Source organism: Corapipo altera, unplaced genomic scaffold (assembly GCF_003945725.1).
Source record: "Corapipo altera isolate COAL_440 unplaced genomic scaffold, ASM394572v1 53, whole genome shotgun sequence".
Lineage (NCBI taxonomy): Eukaryota > Metazoa > Chordata > Aves > Passeriformes > Pipridae > Corapipo > Corapipo altera.
This window is the reverse complement of record NW_020884900.1, coordinates 3,390,036-3,409,386: the sequence shown is the minus strand read 5'-3', so window position 1 is coordinate 3,409,386 and position 19,351 is coordinate 3,390,036. Positions and strand designations below refer to the sequence as shown.

Sequence of the window (19,351 nt, the reverse complement as noted above, 5' to 3'; positions counted from 1 at the left end):
AGGGCGGGGGCCACTCGGATCCCGGGGAGCCCCGTCCCGCCGCCCCGGGCCCGCACAAACCAACCTCTGTTCCCCACGGCGGTGGCGGGGCTGCCCGCGGGCCCGTCCTGCCGCTGTCCCTGGGCGCCGCCGGGGCTGCCGGGGCCGAGCCGGGCTCTCTTGAGCGGCGGTTCCCGACCGCAGCCCGCGCTCATCCTCGGCGGGGCTGCCCTGCCCGCCGGGGCCGGCCGGCACCCGCCCCCCGGGGACGGCGCGTCGCTGCGGCAGCGGCTCGGCCCGTCCGCATCCTCCGCCCCGCACGCCTGGCCGTTCCCGAGGCGCGGCGGGAGCGGGAATGGGATCGGCTTCGGGAACCAGCCGCGTCCGGGGAGAGCGGCCCGCGGCTCGCGGCAAGATGGCGGCGGGCGCGCCTCACCCCGTCGCCATGGTGACCCGCAAAGCAGCGCGGCCCGGCGGCGCTTTACGGCGCTTTGCGGCGTTGCCGGGCGGCAGCGGGCGGTGAGGGCGGCGGGGCGGCCGCCATGGAGGGCGGCGGGAACTCCAAGGGCACCGGGCTCGGCGGCCTCTTCGGCGCCGGGGGGCTCGGGTACTCGCACGCCGACCTCGCCGGGGTGCCGCGTGAGTACCGGGGCAGCCGGCGGGGGCGGGGTGGGGCGGGGGGCAGTGTCCACGCACGGGCAGCGCGGCAGGGCCGGGCGGCCGGAGCGAGGCCGGTCTCGGGGATGGAAGGCGGAACGGGGATCGACAGGCCCGCCCGCAAGAAGCCGGTCCCCGGCGGTTCCTGCCCCTGCCGCGATGGGGGCAGAGGGCCAGGCTCCGGCCGTGCCGCGTGTCGCGACAATCGCTGGTCACGCCGCGGCCGCCCCATCCCGGAGCTCCCGTTCCGCCTCCTGAAAGGCCGGGGCCGCCTTTTAACGAGTCGTGCAACTTCTCGGCGGAATCTTCCCTGCTTCCGCGCACGAGGTGTGCCTCCCGTTGCGTGCCCCCCGTTGCCTCACAGGATGTGGATCGTTGCTGGGGAAGCTCGTGTTAAAGTGCTCTGTTTGTTTTTTTCCTTTCAGTGACTGGAATGAGCCCTTTGTCACCGTACTTAAACTTGGACCCCAAGTATCTAGTACAGGTGAGAAGGGGGTTTGTTTTCATCGTGTAGAACTCGATCCCAGAGTTTGCACAACCACACGTGAACACCCCAAAACTCCTACAGTGCTGTGCAGGATGTGCTGAGGTATTGAGCAGTGAACAGTGGAAAGAAACAATTTTTGAGTGTTGTACCTAATAAAAGCTTGCAGTGCCATGACATGTAGAAGACAACCAGTGAAAATACAGAGAATTGGTAAGGCTGTTGTGTCAGTACAAGCCTGCTGCTGGGGAGGAGAGGAGATGTCCCTCCCTGCCCTGAGGCTGGCACACCCTTACAGCAGTCCTGGCATTGGTCACACCCTCCCCAAACCCCCTCAATCAGTAACAGCAGCCAGAATCTCTCCACTCATGGATTAGTTTTCTGAAGTGTGAATTTTCTGATCATCATCACAACTGTGAGAATTCTGATGATTCAGGGGTTGGTCTCCAGGACTCTGTGAAGTTCTGAACTTTGCAGAGGTGTTCAGCCAAACCCCAGACCTGATAACAGGGTTTGTTGTCACAGCAGCAGCAAATGTCACACCACTTATGTCATTTCCCAGCTGAAGTGGGACCATCATGAAGTGAAACTTCCCACTTTGTGAATAATGGTTGTCACACACAGCTTAACATTACTTAATACAAAATGATGGCACCATAAAGGAAAAAAAATTATTTGAACTCCACTAATGTTTTTCTTTTTTCAGCTGAAAATGTTTAAGTTAGTCCAATTAGGATGCATGTCTTAATGATTTTATTTAGTTAGTGTTTTTCTCTATATGTGGCTCATATTATCTGAGAACATTAAATTTTGTAGAATTAGCACAGTTGCATGGGATCTGCTTATCTGTGTGCCTTGTGTTTGATGGTACACTGTTTATTCTGTACCTGGAAGCTCTGAATGGAGTTCTGGGGGCTGTTTATTATGTTTCTCTTTCCTTAGAAGCTGCTGTAGCCCAGATTACAATGTAACATTCCCATAATGGCAGAAAACAGGATATGGCTCTGTTTGTGTGTTCACTAGTGGGGCCTGCTGTTGTTGAGTGGTCAGAAAAATGCTGAGTGATTATTTAGACCTCTCCCAAAAACACTCTAAAGTTGTCTTGTGTCCTTAGTACAGTTTATCTGAGAACATGTTGGTGTTAAAAGCGGTGTAGCAGAGGCTGTAGAACAAAGCCTGTGTATATACTAATAGTTTGTAAAAACAGAAATTTGCTTTAAACTAGAAGGTGTTGGCATCAGTGTCGTGGTACAGTTCTAAAAATACCTGTTGATGTAACACATAGGCTACAGTCTGTGTTATAACACTTCACTGCCTTTAAGTTTAGCACTAGTGTGTTGAAATAAAAGGAAAGTGCATTGAAATAAAAAGGGAATTCCATTTAAATGTGAGAAAGTTTTGAGGTTTTTACCTGAACAAGTTGCCCAGATAAGCTGTGGGGTCTCCATCCTCAGAGAAGCACAAGACCTGGGAGTGACAGTGCCCAGCACTACCTGACCCTACTTTTAGCAGTGTGGGTTGCACCAAGCAGTCTCCACAGGTCCCTGGGAATCTAGATATTCAAGGAAAAAGAAATAGCTAATATTTTAAAATACAAGAACTTAAATTATTGGCCTTTAAATTTGGGGGTTCTGTGAAGAAAAGAGAGGTGAGGGTCTCCTGTGTTCAAAGACCATCTCTTTGCTTTCTGAATGCAAAGGAAAAGCCTTATTGTTGAGAACCTTACATTTTGATTCTGGCCTTCCCATAATAACAAATGAGACAATGGTACTCATTATTTAAAACCCACTTTCTTGGTTGGTCCATTAATGCAGGCACAAAACAAGGTTTTTCCTGCAATGCTTTGTTGCCTTCAGAGGGTAACATGCATTATAAAATAGCATTTTAGAATGCTATGGCAGAAACCCAGAGGATGGGACTCCTTGGTTGTTGTAATGTTACATACAGACAAGGATTGGTTCATCTTGACTTTTGGGGCAGTAGTGAAAACTGTTAGGAGCTGCTAACTAGTGCATGCACTGAATTTCTTCAACAATCTAGTTAGAAGGAAGATAGAAACCATATTACAGGTTCAGTTTACTGGTACAGTATTCACAGTTTTAGAAGCTGTATATTTTTCCTGTATTACCATCCACATTTACTGTCAAGTATGGGCCAATAAAACCCCTTGGAATGCAATTCCTTGAGCTTGCAGTTGTTGCACTCATGTATCAGTTACAGAGGGGATGAGCAATACTATGTCTGGAAACCACAGAAGCATAAAAGAGATCTTGCTGCTTTAGCACCTCATCAACACATGTGCATCCTGTTCATGTCTAATTGAGAACTTTCTTTGGCCCACCTTAATCTCTGTACATGTGCTGCTTTCTCTGCAGCTTCTCAGGCCATTCACAAGGACACAAACCTGTCTCTGTAAGAGGAAGATGCACAAGTAAAAAACTACTGACCTCGCCTGATCATTAATTTTGAGTGTATTCCTTCTTTTTTTCACCTCTTCAAAATAGGTCACTTATTTCAGTGCATGGAAATACTTCTTCTGGCACAAAGGTAGTTTTTCTTTAGTGTCAGAGTAGTGGAAAACCTTAATTAAGGCATTATTGTATCAATATAGGTTGCTCAGTGAGGAAACAGTGCTGCATAATCAGAAAACAGGAAGGTTTTTGGAGGGCTTGTTTTGCCTGCTGGAAGATGTAATAAATAATTAAGCAAATAGTCATTAAAAACAAAAACAACCAACAACCCACACAGTATGAGTTCCTTGGCTGACTGATGTAATTTCTAAAAATTAAGAGAGCTAGGGAAAAAAAAAAAAAAAGCTCTCAGTTTATCTTTTTAAAGTCCTTTTTCACACTTAATAAAGCATACACATACTGTATTCCCTCTCTCTGCTACTTTAGGCAAGAATTTTCCAGAAACACTCATATCCATCTTTAGTTCATTGCATGAATTAAAGAAAAAACATTAATATGGCCTACATTTTGAAGCAGGTATGCTTGGAAAATACAAAAGCATTTGTTTTTGTTTTCCCTCAGGACACAGATGAGTTTATCTTGCCCACAGGAGCCAACAAAACTCGAGGCAGATTTGAGCTGGCCTTTTTTACCATTGGAGGGTGTTGTATGACAGGTAGGTGGTTGTGTTTTCCACTTTTCCCAACTGTCCAGGTAACACCTGTGCACTGCAGTAATTGATAAGTTTGTGAATGTCTTGTTCTGCAAGGCATTGTTTGTTCTAGTCTTAAATGAACAGATATTTGACTTCAGTCTGTCCACTGAAGTCAACTCTCAGTGTTTGTTTCTAGTATTGTTTCAGGGATGTTTTGTTCCTTTTTCTTCTCAAAAAGTAATAACTGATGTTGTGCCAACCAGGGGCAGCGTTTGGTGCACTGAATGGTTTGAGGCTTGGCTTGAAGGAGACACAGAACATGCCGTGGTCAAAACCTAGAAACGTACAGTAAGTGTTCCATCTCAAAGCAAAGTACACCTCAGTGACAGAGCTGTTTCTTCCACCTTGTACAAGATCAGATATGAATATACTGCAAAAATAAATGCCTTTTTTTTTCTTTAGTGGGGACAAACGGGAATCAATATTTGTCTTCAACAAGTTATCAAATGTTTTTCATTATAATTATGTTCAGTTCAAGCTTTTTGCTTTTCATTTAGTCACAGTTGGTGTGTCCTCTGACTTACCTTAAATACTTGAGAATGAATTACTACCTTGATGTTTACTAAAAATCTACTTCAAAGGCAAAACAGTGTTTTTATGTGTTGAAATACTCCCAGAGGCAGCAGAGTTTGCTATGAGCTATTTTTTGCTGTCATTTTTCTGGGAGTGAGTCTCCCTTCTTTCCCAAGCTTTTCAAAACCAGGAGGAGATTAAAATGCAGAAGCTGGGCCTGCCTGGATTTGCATTAGGGATGGCATTGGTGCATGCTGCTCAGCAAGTGCTGCAAGGTGGAAGTTGTTCTGGATTATGGCATCCATGAACACCCACAGCATTGCCATGATTTCACCTTACCTGAGTGTTTGACAGAACACAGTATGAAACAGGAACATTTTTTTCAACAGGATGGTTCTTCTAGAATTATTGGTAGTTTAGACACAACTATAAGAAAACCTAAGTGAAGGAGCCATAGGAAATTGGAGGAGTGGAATGATGGGGGGAAAACAATTTTCACTCCCAGAATACTTGGTAACAAGGGAATTTTAGAGGAGGAACTTATTATTTTCTGGTACAGTTTGTACTGGGTCTGCCCCATTTTAAATTCTATTTCTGTATTCAACCCCTTTATCAAAATATTCACCACTATAATTACAGCTCTTGTCTAGATGAACAGAATTGTGTATGTGTTTGGAATGGACAAAGCCGTGTTGTTAAGCACAAACCTTGGCGGGTCGAGGCCAGGAGGTGGCAGTCAGTGCACACCCTGCTGTTATCCTGGCCCTGCAAGGGAGAGGCCTGCTGAAGGTCATCACCTGCAAACAGTGCATTAAGTTCTGTGTTTTCCTTATCAGATGCAGGGAAGAGACCTGCCTAGATTTCCTCCAAATTTATCCTAAATGTCCAGAGATTTTTTTTTTAATGAATTTAAATCAAATATCTCAATGTGTCATGGTTATGAAAATTATCAATTTTCTCATCAATTCAAAATTGATGTAAAGTTAAGAAGTGGGGGTGGGGGTTGTAATTAAGGAGAGGTTGTCAGTACCCTGACCTCTTGGATTTTTTTTCTCTTGTTTCAAAACAAAGTTTTCCATTATTGTTTAGTTTATTTCCTAACCATGTTCAGTAATGACCTGTGTCCAAATGAAAAGTATTTAAAAAAAAAGGAAAAATAATAGAAAATTAGAACAGAAATGACATAATGTGTGACTTTTTCATTGTTTTAAATGATAAACCAAGTTCCAGTGGTAGTCAGCTGTCCAGAGCAATACTGTGCCTGTGATAGTGTTACACTGCTGGGAGATAAAGATCAGTCATTTCTTCTGGCTGCTGTTGTCCCCACTCTGGAGACAGCTGAGGCCAAAAAGAAGTGTCATTGTGCTTCCCTGAGAGTGCACTAGAGGTTTCCTTCCCCTCTGTAGTGCTAGTCTGGGAGCATACATACAGACATACCCAGGGTTCTTCACCTTCTGGTGGTGCTAAGTTGGACAAATGGAATTGCAAAGGATTGCCTCTCTTCTTCCTGACTTGCTTTAGTTTGAGATTGGCTCAGGCATCGCCCCACTCCCTGGCACATGGTCCTTCTAGAAGGGCACTCTGGCTTTCCCAGAGGTCTTTTACCCAGCTACCTGAGCATAGGTTTACCCATCAGCTAGTAACTATGTGTAGTCACCACATAAGGAACACCCAGGGTTAGAAAGCTATTTGAAGGGAAGAGATTTGACTCTTGGTGAGGGTCATGTTTACCCTGAAAAGAGATAAAGGTTTTCTTAAGATTTGACAGGACTGAATATTTGCTTTCAGTATTGCCTGCACACTATCCATGATGGAGATTGTGTATTTCCAAGCTGTGTTTCCTTAATGGTTTGTTTTGAAGAGCTTTCAGTTCATTATTCCAGTTTTATTAACCAAATGAGTAAACACACAAGACCTGATGTCATAAACACTGCCTTGATGTAAACACAGAGCACTAAACATTTTCATACCTTTTTAACTCCTTTTTAGAATTCTAAATATGGTGACAAGGCAAGGAGCATTATGGGCTAACACACTGGGATCACTGGGTAAGTAAAGTCATTCTTTTGTAGGGAAAACAATTTAAAGATGTAATTATTGGGAAAGTGTATTTGTGTATTCTCTAAACAGAATTCTCTAAATTTTCGTTATTAAATCCATTGTGGAAAAAATGCAAGTTTTTTTCTTTGGAACATGAGGACATTTCAGTAGACATCAAAGAAGAAATTAAAGGCTAAAATAGGGTTTGAAGCATAAGTAACCAAAAGCCTTTAATTAAACCTCAAAGTTTTTACTATATTACAAAAAAGGACTCTAGCTATAGAGTAAAAGAAATAACTAGAAATTATAGATAATGCTTATTTCTTAATAAATTACAGTTAATTTGCAACTTAAGGCAAAAAGATATAATTTAATACTTCTGAAGTAACTTTTCTAACCTACAGAGATCATGTGATCAACTGCCTGATGTTTGTTTCCATTTAAAGAGTCAACAAAATATTTATCTGAAGTAGAAAAGTGACAGTGACTACAAAGATTTATCCTTTAATGATGGCCCATTACTAGAAAAGTCACATATGACACCACCAACTCTAAACCTAAATATTGCTCATAACTAGTATGGGTTAGGAAAAAAGAGAAAAACAAATGATCAGTAACATGATGTATGAAGAAGAGACTTATGTGAGCTGGGGTTTGGGTGGGGAATGGGCTGTGAAATAAAATCACATCAGTTGCCTTAGAAAAACTGGAGAAGGTTTCATGAAAGTCAGGGAAATACCTAATGCCCTAGGGAATACAAGCTCTTTGGCCTCCCCCCTACCCTCAGTCTTCCCCAGTCTTAAAAGACCAGAAGTTACACAGTACCTTTGAAAGGAGAAATGTAAAACTGATGAAATTATTTTGAAGAAGAAGAATAATGATGGAACTCATTGCCCTACAACATTGTAATGGAACTTAGCAATATTTAAATCAGATTACATCGTGTTATAACCTTACATATATTTGAATTTTGAGAAATGCATCAAAGCATACACTAAGTTGCATTAATTATATTTTGTTTCAGTCTTATTTCTGAGGAGCAGATTAACTGCCATTCAAATCAGACATTACCTTTTGAGACATAGTAGAGAAGCCACAGTTAGAGACAGGATTCTGAACTACAGCAAAAGTGGCACTTGTTTCATAGGAGATGCATTGATTGCCTAGTGAGTTTTATTGTGCCATTTTTTGGTTGGTTGGTTTTTCTTATTTTTTGTTCCAAATGTAATCAAAACATGTCTGAAAACTGAGATGCAGATACACTGCAGTTCAAGGTTCCAGTTTAAGTGACACATTAACATGTTTTTTCAGCTGTGTTTGAGGAAAGATTACTCAAGAAAGTGTTTGTGCATTCCAGTAACAAATTGTTATTTTCCTACAAAATACAGCCTCAAAAATCAGAGAGTTAAGCTGAACTTTATCTTTGGGGATTTTGTATAGCTCTGTCTTGTCCTAGCTACCAGAGAAGTTCCTTTCAAAGGAGCTGAATTATTTTTGCTTTTGATTTTGCTTGTCCAGCATTTCTGTATCTCAAAGATTCTTTTTGTCACTACTGACAGTTTTTGTCATTCTGTTCCTGAACGGGGGCAACATCTGTGTTGAACTGCTTAAAAAAATTATGTTGAATACAGCTTTTCCTTCCCCTCACTCTTAATACTGCTTGCTGCTAAGGCAAGCTAAAATACCATTATTGCCTGTGCTGAAAGGAGAAAGATGCTGCTGTTCAACTCCTCAACATTATTGCTGTTGTTCAGGAATGATTTACATGCTTTTTAGCAGAAGTAAAGATTTCAAATTGTCAGCATGAAATACAAGCAGGGGTTTTAATGTGTTTCATTTCAGGCATGAAATACATGAGGGGTGATGATGGTGATGCCTTTTCCCTTCATCACAATGCATAGATGATAGATGCATCCATTCTGAAAAGCCCATGCATTTTTCTTTCTAGTTGTCTAAAGTTGTCCCAGAGCAAAATGTGCTCTAGGGATAAAGTTTTCATTTCCAGCTGCTGCTTCTCTGCCTGTGCATGTCAAATCACAAGCAATTCAATATTAATTAAATATCTATAAAATAGAAAGTGGTCTGAGGGAAAAACCACCAAAGATGGGATATTTCAGAGGATTTCACTCCTTTAAATAAGCAGAAAATCAGTGCTTCAAAAGCACAGTCTAAATAGCTACACCAAGCCTGGATTCTAAGCCTTGTGTCTCAGGCAATGGGGGTTTTAACTTGAGGTTTTTTAATCTTTTTTTTTTTCCCCAGCTCTACTTTACAGTGCATTTGGAGTCATCATTGAAAAAACACGAGGTGCAGAAGATGACCTGAACACCGTAGCTGCTGGAACCTTGACAGGAATGCTATACAAAAGCACTGGTAGAGTAGCAAAGTGTTTCTCCTTTTCCTCCTCTTGTGCTCTGTCCTAGTTATTAGGATCCCCATTACTTCTACTAAATACTGTCCTGCTCTGAAAATTAACAGTGTAAAAATGGCTGTTAGCTCAAAGCCCCCTAACTCACACAATGTTTTTTCACACAACTAAGACTACTTAAGGAGAACTTGCACTTTAAAAAAAAAAAATCAAGCTGAATTAAATTTGATTCTTTCTGACTTGCACAGGACTGACAATAATCATGAGAGCCAAATTATGACTGTTATACCTATATACTGAAGAAACACTCAAGTATTTACTCAGGTTTATAATAAGGTTGTATAAAATACATGCCCACCTCATTCTTAGCCATGTTTTTCGGCGACAACAGGAGTAAAACTAATTGTTTCCCAAATCCGTGAGTGAATGCAGGCAAAGTAAGTGGGGGCAGGGGTGGAATACACAGGACACAGAGCTTGACTGCATGAACATGAAACTTTCTACAGGTGATTCACGTGATAGGAATTCATGGGATAGTAGCACCCAGAGCTGCACAAAACCCTACACACATTGAAACTGATGTATTTATGAAGTTATTACTTAGCTGATGGTGAAACTGTTGTCCTGTGGTAGGACTCTGGTCTTTGCATAGTGGTCAAAACCAACAAACAACATCATTTGAGAACAGCATGGCTTTAAGGTTAGTTTGCTGATGTATCCTGAATTGTTTGCAGAAGAGAGTCTGAGCTTCCTCAGCAAAATGTCTGTCAACACACGTTCCAAGCTTGACCACTGGAGGTGTCATCTTTTTTAGAGGACTGCTGGGTACCACAGGCTGATATTACCATGTGGAGAAAAGCCTTAATAACTCCATAAAGGCCTGGCTATATGAGTCACCTGCATTTTACTGAGGAGATAATTCTAGAATTAACCTATGTACTTTTGCATATCTAACTGAGCCTCAGTGTCTCAAAAGCATTCCTGAAGTCCAGCTTTATGTATGGGGCAAAACAGTTTGAGCAGTCTTATTTTCCTGTTAGCCTAGACAAACTGAAACCAAAAGTAATTGGCTTCAGCAGCCCTCATAAATACCAGCTTGTGCTCTTAACTCTGCAAGGGCACACAGCTCTCTTGTAATCTGCTACTTCCTTGGGGTTTCATGAGTGATATGACAGGTCAGCAATAACAGCCAGATAGGGTAGCAGTGTAGAAGTCTAACATTTTCTGTAGGAGGTTAATAAGAACTGCCATCTTAGTCTCCAGCAGAACTTTCCCCCTTACCTTTCAAAAGTATAGAGCTGGCATTATGTGTAATCTTGTTTTGGCACAGTGCAACCACAGATAACTCCCCCAGTCACACACACAGTCATCTGACAGTACTGAAGTTTTTCTAACCAGGGCACAGTGGGACTTTCTGTTTTGTAACATAAGATCTACAGAGCTCATAGTAGCACTGATAAAGGCAATGTAGTCAGTAAATCTGTATTTATTACAGTATTGTATTTCAAGTATGTGTCGTGCATATGAACCATAGTGCAGAGAAACTCAAAAGAAATAAGTTTTTCACCATATGCAGGAAATGTGACCTCAAAGATCAAGGATTAGTTCTCAATGTGAAAAAGATTATATTCACATCTGTTTCAAGAATTTAGTTCCAATCTTTTTTTTTTTTCCTTTCATACACTGTCCCTCTTCCTACTTCTTCCATTCTGCCTCTCCTGTCACCTTATGCCAGAATGCCCTTTCTTGTTCTGTATGGTAAAACTTCTAAGTTCTGCCTTTGCTCAGCATCAGTGTATGTATTCACCTAAAAAACCTTCAGTATTTAAACCATGCAAATCATCAGCACACATCTGTGACATATCAAGATTGTAATCATTTCCTCTGTTACATGGAATGCCATGTTGTGTTGGCATAAAAAAAAAAAAGGAAAATAAAAACTGTCAAGGACACTTAGTTATAAACCTCCATATTTTAGTGTCAGCTGGAAACTCCCACAAACATGCCATTGCAAATCAAGGCTGTTCTGTAATCCACAAAGTGTAGCTACAGAGTTGGAAACAGTGCTGTTCAAATACTCAGATTTCCCACTTCCATCATTCCTGCTTCGTAAAGAGATTGGGAACATACTTAAGAAGAAACCTATAACGTCTGGAGGTCTTTTATTTTGACTTCATATTTAAACACAGCACTGATAGAAGAATCACATCAGCAGCCGTGCTGCACTGAAAAATCCTCTTGAGTACATGGCAAAGCCTAGAGTGAATTTCTTAAACAGATGATAAGCATTTGATGAGTGACCAGGGAAAAAAAAGTAGTGGGAAGACTTTTTGAAAGCTGAGATTTGTTGCCCCAAACTGATCCCCATTTTCACAATTTGTCCTTGTGGAAGTGTTAATCATTACCAAAATGCCAGGAGTCAAACAGAATGTGTACGTTCTAAAGCCATTGGATTGTGAGCAGTTTTGTGCAAGGCTACTTGACACACAAGCTGTGTGTGAGAAGATAAAAGAGGACTGAAAAGTCTGCAAGTGAGGACAAACTGTGGCAGTTCAGCCCCCCCCCATGTTCACTGGAAGTGGCAGTAGTCACTGGAAGTTCCCCACTGCAGGTGACTAAAGCCATTAAATCCCCACCATAAATCAAGTGTTAGCTGGAATCCATCTCCCCACACTGCATGGCTTAGATTAACAGACACTGAATTGAGTTTAAACATAAAACTGATTTAAGCAGTTTTGAAACATCATACTGGTTGATTCCTCTGACCAAAGTGATCTCTAGCTTTCACATTTATTTGAAATTAAATTCAATACCAATATTATTTACTAGATTTTAGCCCAAATGTAGTAATGAGAGTACAGTATTAACTTGTTTCACCAGACTTACAACTTTAAGAAAGCTGCTTTTTGAGCTCACCACTTAACTTCTACCCAGAACATTCAGTTTGAGTGACAGACAAAATAAAACCCTTTGTGTTCCTCTGTCAGTGGCATATGTAGTAGAAATGTTACTGTGACTCAGCCAATTCAATTTGAGTTTTGCTGAAAGGGGGTCTGGATATCCCAAGTCCACAAGGATGGTTTTTCCATTTAATAAGATACTATGCTTTATTCTTCAGTTTCAAGAAAAGGCAGAAATTAATATCTGTTATGCCAGGGGTTTTTCTGATAAATGTTACGAAGCATAAACACATCTTAAACAAATGTTTAGCCCCCTTGCACACGTTTTCAACCTCTTTTCTAAGCCATACATCTTTCATTTCCTCATAATTTTACCAGTAACCAAAAGTAACAAAGGATGATTGGCACTGTGCACTATGTTATTACCTCCCACCATGAAAATGCACATGGTTCCAGTCATCATGTCACCAAGGTGCAGCTGGCTGAGGATCTTGCACTGCTCAGGGATTGATCACTCAGGAAAAAGATACTGAGCCAGGTGGGACTTTGGTCTGACCCTGTGTGACAGCCATTAATTTCTCACTGAAATTCCTGACAGAGACTTCAGTAAGCAAAAAAGTTAACTAACCTTTATCTCTTATCTGAAGGTTACACAGGTTGTAGATGTTCTTTTTCTTAGATAATTACCCCCCCCCCCCAAGGTTAGGGGTAACAGGAACAAAAGTAAAGTAGTGCTTTGGAAAAACAAAATTACTTTGTTTTATATACTTTTGTGCAGTAGAAACCCAATACTAAGCACAGCATCTTATGCCTTTTGCACAACAGATGTTATGTAATTTGGTATATAAAGTGGTGTGTGTCTGAGAAGAAGGGAACTGCATGCTAGCAATAGCTGAAGGTAATAGTTGTCATTTTAAGACCTCAGAACACAACCCTGAAAAGTCAATATGTTATGAATGATGAATGTTTTATTGCCAGCAGTAAAGTCTGGCTGGGGCTCAAGATCAGTTCTGTGACATTCAGTGGGTAGTTCAGGGCAGCTGTGTTAGCTGACTACTTCTTCAGCTATAAAAAGCCTCTCCCCTTTGGGCTCAACCTGGGTTTTTCTTTGGGCCAGACAGGATTGTTTTTGTGTTCCTGTTGCGTGGGGAGGGGGAAAGAGGAGCTTTTGGGGGACTGCTACAGCTGTGGGCCTGGGGTATCTTACTGTTCTGCATTATTTGGAGAAAGGCAAGTAAAGGATTTGCCTCTGAACATTGAAGTTGAGGGCTGTCAGGCATTTTAGAAATTAAGAACCTCTTAAAACCTCTTTCAGCAGAACAGGTCCCTAGGATTATCAGTCAAATGGTGTTTAGTGAAAGGATTTTGTTTCAGCTCTGAAAGAAGGAAGAGGTAAGGGCAAAGTACAAGCAGCATGATAGCTTGTTGAGGCTTTCTTAGTTACATGAGGACTGATGTCTAAGAGTATGAGTGGCTACTGAGAGCAGTGCTGCCTTCAGTGCTGCCCAGCCCTCCTAGGCAGGAACAATGAACTGAGGGCTCATTCCTGCAGAGATTTGCAGGTGCCACTTGAAGCAGCTGAAGTAGCCTCCTGTCACTCAGGTGCTGCTGCTTTCACTCAGTGAGAAGATGGGAAATTTTAATCATGTTTGCAAAGTAATTTCAACAGCTCTAGTACTTCTAAACTTGTAAATTAAATTGTAAATTCCTACTGTTTTTCTAATTTAGCCTTCATAGCACAGTAACTACAGGAAATGTTCCCTGTTTCAAGCTTTGTTGTTTCTGTATTTTAACCACAATACTGCCTTAGCTGGAGCAATATGAAAATGGAGCATGCTTTTTTGGAATGTATCTTGCTTCCATATATAAGTTTATCAATTTCCTCAGTAATTTCTGTATCCACAGACTTTGCCCACACTTAAAAGATTTCATAAAATAAACACCCTGGAGCAGCAGGAGGAAACTTTGTATTTTCTAATGACATAGGACCACTAGGACTACCCATAGATGTTCAAACAAATGTCTTGATGGTTCAGGTGGTCTGGTTAGCACCACTGTGCTTTAATTTGAAACAAAACTGAGATTGCCTTGTACATTTGAGAAGCTGAACTCGATAAAAAAATATTTTCATTCCTGGAAGCCTGAAAGGAAGAGAAACTATTTTCGTTCAGAGTATCCAAGAGAGAGATTAGAAGACAGAAAACTAATCACTATTTAATGATTACACTTCTTTTGTTTGGCATAAGTGTGCCAGCCTGAGGTTTCAGTTAAGGTATTTCCAGTGTTTGCTGTTGGATGGTTCTTGGTTCTAACATCCCAGGAACTGTCCCAGGATAGTGGAGAAACATTCTGAAAATCGAGACCGCAAGGTTCTGAGGGCTTTGCCCTCATGTTATGGCACATAGTAATGGTTTTACCTGCTGCACAAGTCCAGTTCAGTGTTAGGAGAGGCTCCTACCACGAAGAAACACAGAGCTGTGCTATTGGAATGCTGTGTCATGGCACAGCTGCATTGGAATGCAGTGCTGTGTGTCATGGCACAGTGTACACCAGAACCTACTGTAAATGCACAGAATAGAGACAATACTTTATGGTGAAAGGGTGCAGCAGCCAAAGCCAGAGAACTAAACTCCCATTTAGAGAGCATCAGAGGTATCTTTGGAAACCCATAGCAGTTCTCAACTATTGTGCAAGGTGCCTGATCTCAAAATACCTGCTTCCAGGAACCTTTATCTTACTGGGACGTGCTAGATTAGAGGCTCGCAGCCATGTTTCAGCAGGGCTTGTCAGGGCAGACTTGGTATCAGAGGCTTGCAGAAAGTGATTGCAGAGGAGGGGTGGGAATGTGTTCTATCATGCAAACACAGCTGGAATGGGAGTGGAGAATTTCTTTTTTTATTTTTCTTAGCAAGTTAATTTTCTCAGAGGGCCTAACATTTCCTGCCCAGCAACAGGGCTGCATTCGACAGTGCATTACTGTTTGAAGTCTACCACAGACCTGCACATATTTACTCAAATGCAAATCTGACCAGTTAGAGAAAACTTTCTCTTTTTTTGTATTTACCATGGATAGCTCAGAAACCAGGATAAACTGCTACACAAAAAAGAAAAAATTACTGTTAATGTTTCATAGCAGAAGCTTAGGTAACTGAGTAGGGAACATTTCTTGCATGTTTCCTTGGATATTTTCTTTCTCAGTAATGCACAAGTTTAGTTCCTGTTCACAAAACATCTTCAGCAATGTCCCCACGTTGCCTGCCAGCCTACAGATGGCTTTAGGCCCTGTGGTTGACACTTGTAAGTGGATTGAGAGCTGCCATCCTTACCTGGCTGGCCTCAGCACATGGAAATACCAACATCTGTTGTGTTAGAAGTAGAACATCGTAGCAGAACTGTGCCTTGAGTCTGCATGATGCTACCAAGTGGCTCAGCTATCCACATGAAAGATGATACCTTCCTTGTACAATCCTGACTTCACAGAATCTGGAACCAAGGTCAATCAGCTTTCGACTACCTGTTCTTCCATAAGAAGAATAGGATTTTAAGAGGAAAGGAGAAGAATTGAACCTGGGGGCTGAGGGAAGAACCTATGGGAATAGTCATAGCTCTGTCTGCATTGTGTTGTGTGGGGATGTTCCACATTCTGTGTGTTTCCCTGTACACCCTAATGGTTATGAGCCCCCTTTGGGGGTTTCTGCTGTGATTGGTTGATTCCTGATAAGAACAACAGAAAATCAGGCTCTAATGTTTTATTCATTTTTCCCAGCAGAAACAAGGAGTCAATATTTTTACAGATTATCTCAAATACTTGTTTTGCACAAAGTGTCCTTTAAATTTCACCTGTGGCTTTTTGCCAGACACTGCTTGCACTTGGTTAGTTTTGTGTACCCAGCTGCAACCCCTTCATATGAAAAACTTTTTGTGCAACAAATTCAGGATCAATTAGCAAACACAGAAGTCTGCATTTGCTTTCCTAAATGCTGATTTAGGCACATAGAGCATACTCAGTAAGGCTTTTCTTAGAGCTGTTGAATTCTCAGCAGTTAGGCTTATACACCAAAAAACTCTCAAATGGTCACAGCTGCTCTGGGAATGAATTTTTGAGAAACTATGACTACACATGGCTTCTAGTCTCAAGTCCCACTTCTGCAGCTTCTTGGTTTCACTGCATGCCTGGGCAATAGGAGGAGGTTTAACAACTCCAATGAAATCCATTTTAACCTTGCAACACAGGTAACACAGTCTCAGTCTAACTGACACCATTAGCTTTGTGCCCCAATACAAGCCTAAAAGCAATTCTCTGTGACAACTTTATGACCCACAATGGGGAAAAAAAATAAAAATCTCTCTGTTACTGAGATGGATTTGCTTTCAAGTTTGAGGAACCTGAATTGCACTGCCAGTTTCACCAATAAAGCAGACAGGTTTTATCTCACTGTCAGCAGAAACTGGCCTTGTTCTATACACTGTACACATTATCTAACTTGCTTCAGCTGCAATGATAAACATTGCAGAATCAACCTCAGTGAAGTTTTCCTAGCACTGAGGGTCATACTCTCAGCTGTGCATTTGTGGTGCATTCTGGGAGCTCTACTGAGGCACTTCTTACTACTGAGGAATAGAAGCATTTTGCTGTTTAGTAAAAGCATCAGAAGTCTCTGCTTCTGCCCCTGTACACCCCAACACTTACATGGATGGAATGGAGTTGGGGTGCCATCTGACTCCCAGCTTCAGCCACGTAGTAGCCAAACTTGCCCTCTCTTTTTGCCGTACACTAAGGTGCTCACAAACCTTAATCACCTGTGTGACTCAATTTTCGCTGTTGTGAGGTGATAATTTTGAATATTAATAAAACTAAGAATATTAATAAAACTAAATAAATTGGTCAATGTACACCCTAGTAAATTCTTGCCAGTTAATCCCTTTCATCTACTTTTTTTTTTTTTTTTAATCAAAGGGTTTTAAAATGCCAAAGACACAAAAGCAGTGATAGGTTCTGCACAATGGCCCTCACAAATCTCTGGAGCCCAAGGCCATGTCCACATCAGCTGCTGTTGTGTTCACCTGTTTCCCTCCTGCCCTTTCTCTTTCCACCCAGAGCTAGTTACCATAACTGAAAAACATATTCCTCCTCTGAAAACCTAAATGGAAGAGTTCTTACAGCAGGAAGAGATCACACCTAACTGTAAACAATTGTGTTAAGGACAGATGGAATAGACTGGGAAAATCATCTTTGCTTCCATGAGGCAGTAGTGCTAATGCATTTTGAGAGGAAGCCATAACAGCAGAATTAGTGTCAGGATCAGGAATGACTGACCTCAAGCCTGGCAGCAGGTTTGAGAGGAAGGTAGAATTAGCACAAGGACCCTTTCTGGAAGGTTACTCAGAAAAGAAAACCTGTTTCATTAAAATGTCTCTGGATTTAGAGATCTTCTGGGGAGTGCTGTTGACTGACCATTTCCTCAAATGTAACTTCATTGAGCTTTACTGTTTTTTCTGTTTCAGGTGGAATGCGTGGGATAGCACGAGGTGGGATCGCGGGTCTGACGCTGACCAGCCTCTACGCTCTGTACAACAACTGGGAGCACATGAAGGGCTCCCTGGCCCGGCAGTCCCTGTGAGCAGGGCAGAGGACACACTTGCATAGTCACCAATCAAATCAGTTGTGAGATATATCTGGTGCCCCTTTCCTATTTTATTTACAATTAGTGTGAAACCGAAGGAAGCTGTGCTGGGAGGAACCTCTTGACACCGCGTAGCTGGACTGGCCCTTTCCTTCCCACCAGCCAGTTGCTGGAGAGGCAGCAATATTTGTTGGACTTGCAAGTGAACAGAGTGGCCACCAAGACAGTCTTCCTGGCATGCTCACCAGCCAGCCCTGGGCCAGAGCCACAAGGCCTGCTCAAGTCCCACTGCCAGGTTTGTTGGGGCACGGCAGCGACAGCCCTGTAATAAAGTCTGTGTCCATAGACCATTCCCTGCAGCCTCAGCACACATCACCTGGCAACTGGCACAGGGCAAGGCTTGTTACTCTGACAGCACAAGGCAAGCTATAAAAAGGGACATCATCATTAATAAAAAGGGTGGTACTTACTCAATGCCATTTCTATCCTTTGCTGTTCCTACCACTGGTAAGACAAAAATGTGCTGCATCCACTGACTTACTTACGGATTTATTTTGAAGGACCAACGTGATAAAATGCTGGGGGAGTCAGTGGGTGAGGGGAAGTGGACTAGCAGGCTGAGGGTCTCCTGATGCGTGGTTGTGGTGAGGCATAGCAGGGCTGCCCTGCACGCCCTTATTTGTGCTAATAAATAAGGAACTGGTTGTTTATGGATGAGGTACAGTTGATGTTGCAGAAGAGCTGCCAGTGGATTCTCAAAACACTTGGGTGCTCCAGTATCTCAGAGCTCATTTAGCCAACAGTTAAAAACCAAACAGTATAAAGACTCCTCTCATTGCTTATTACAGGACTTTTAATTAGCACAAAGCTTTTTGCCTGAAATGCCATTTGTAAGGTTTTGGCAGAATGAAGGCTGTGACGAACCTAAACCTTCTCCAGTGTTAAAATTAAACCATGTACCAAGCATCATTTGTGCATAAATTAAACAATAAGATGTTAATGAGTTCAGTAATTAGAGTTACTGTACAACAGCTCACTCCTTCAGTGTTTAAAGAATTAAACAGGTAAATCATTAAACAGGTCTGAAGACAGTGTTAAGGCAGGGCAAGGGAAAAACAGGAAACTTACTGCTTAGCAAACAACTTTAAGCTAAACAAGAGTCTACTTCGAGTTCTCCCTCCTGAAACAGCTCTCCATAACTACAGTGCACCTGACAAAATAAGGGCAACAAAAAAGCAGTAACAGGAAGGTGGTAACTCTTACCTTCCTCCAAAAAGACACACAACTTTTGCTAAGAAGGCTCCTTAGGAGGAAATGACCCCCAAGACCAGCTTTTTATAGAGCTCCAGCTACTGAGCCCTCACAGCTGAACTCAATTAGCTTTGCTTAGATACCAGGTCAAATTAGATACTTTATGCCAGCAATGCCTGTTTTTGTTAAGCCTTATGTTTCACAGTGATCAGTGGGCTGCATATTACTGTTGTGGTGTGACAGCTGGACTTTCCAGTGGGCATTTTTTGAGGGCTGCCACCAAAGAAATTGTCCCCTGCTCGCAGGCTAAGCAATGGTGACGTGGGCACTGGCAGCACTGTCATGGGACATCAGAAAAACGTGTGCTCTT

General features: G+C 42.2%; 2 protein-coding genes and 1 non-coding gene across 4 annotated transcripts in view; 2 read left to right on the top strand and 1 right to left on the bottom strand.

Moving 5' to 3' along the window:
* Positions 1-388, bottom strand: part of PARG (poly(ADP-ribose) glycohydrolase) — a 64,152-nt gene extending 63,764 nt beyond the window's left edge. Inside the window, exon 1 of one of the 2 annotated variants that reach the window (XM_027649436.1) lies at positions 65-388. In XM_027649436.1, coding sequence (XP_027505237.1) covers positions 65-194 — 130 coding nt within the window. In that variant the 5' untranslated portion in view covers positions 195-388. The remainder of the gene's footprint in view (positions 1-64) is intronic. The other variant, XM_027649435.1, reaches the window with a different exon arrangement.
* A 102-nt stretch (positions 389-490) lies between these two features.
* Positions 491-18,209, top strand: LOC113950104 (mitochondrial import inner membrane translocase subunit Tim23). Its single transcript, XM_027649464.1, has 7 exons — positions 491-618; positions 1,062-1,120; positions 4,153-4,246; positions 4,489-4,573; positions 6,788-6,846; positions 9,101-9,211; positions 17,612-18,209. The coding sequence occupies exons 1-7, from the start codon at positions 522-524 to the stop codon at positions 17,725-17,727; spliced, it is 621 nt and encodes a 206-aa protein (XP_027505265.1). The 5' UTR covers positions 491-521; the 3' UTR covers positions 17,728-18,209.
* On the top strand, positions 6,024-6,226 carry LOC113950198. The gene has a single exon (XR_003528692.1). It is a non-coding gene; the product is annotated as a small nucleolar RNA SNORA74 (small nucleolar RNA).
* Positions 18,210-19,351: the final 1,142 nt, after the last annotated feature.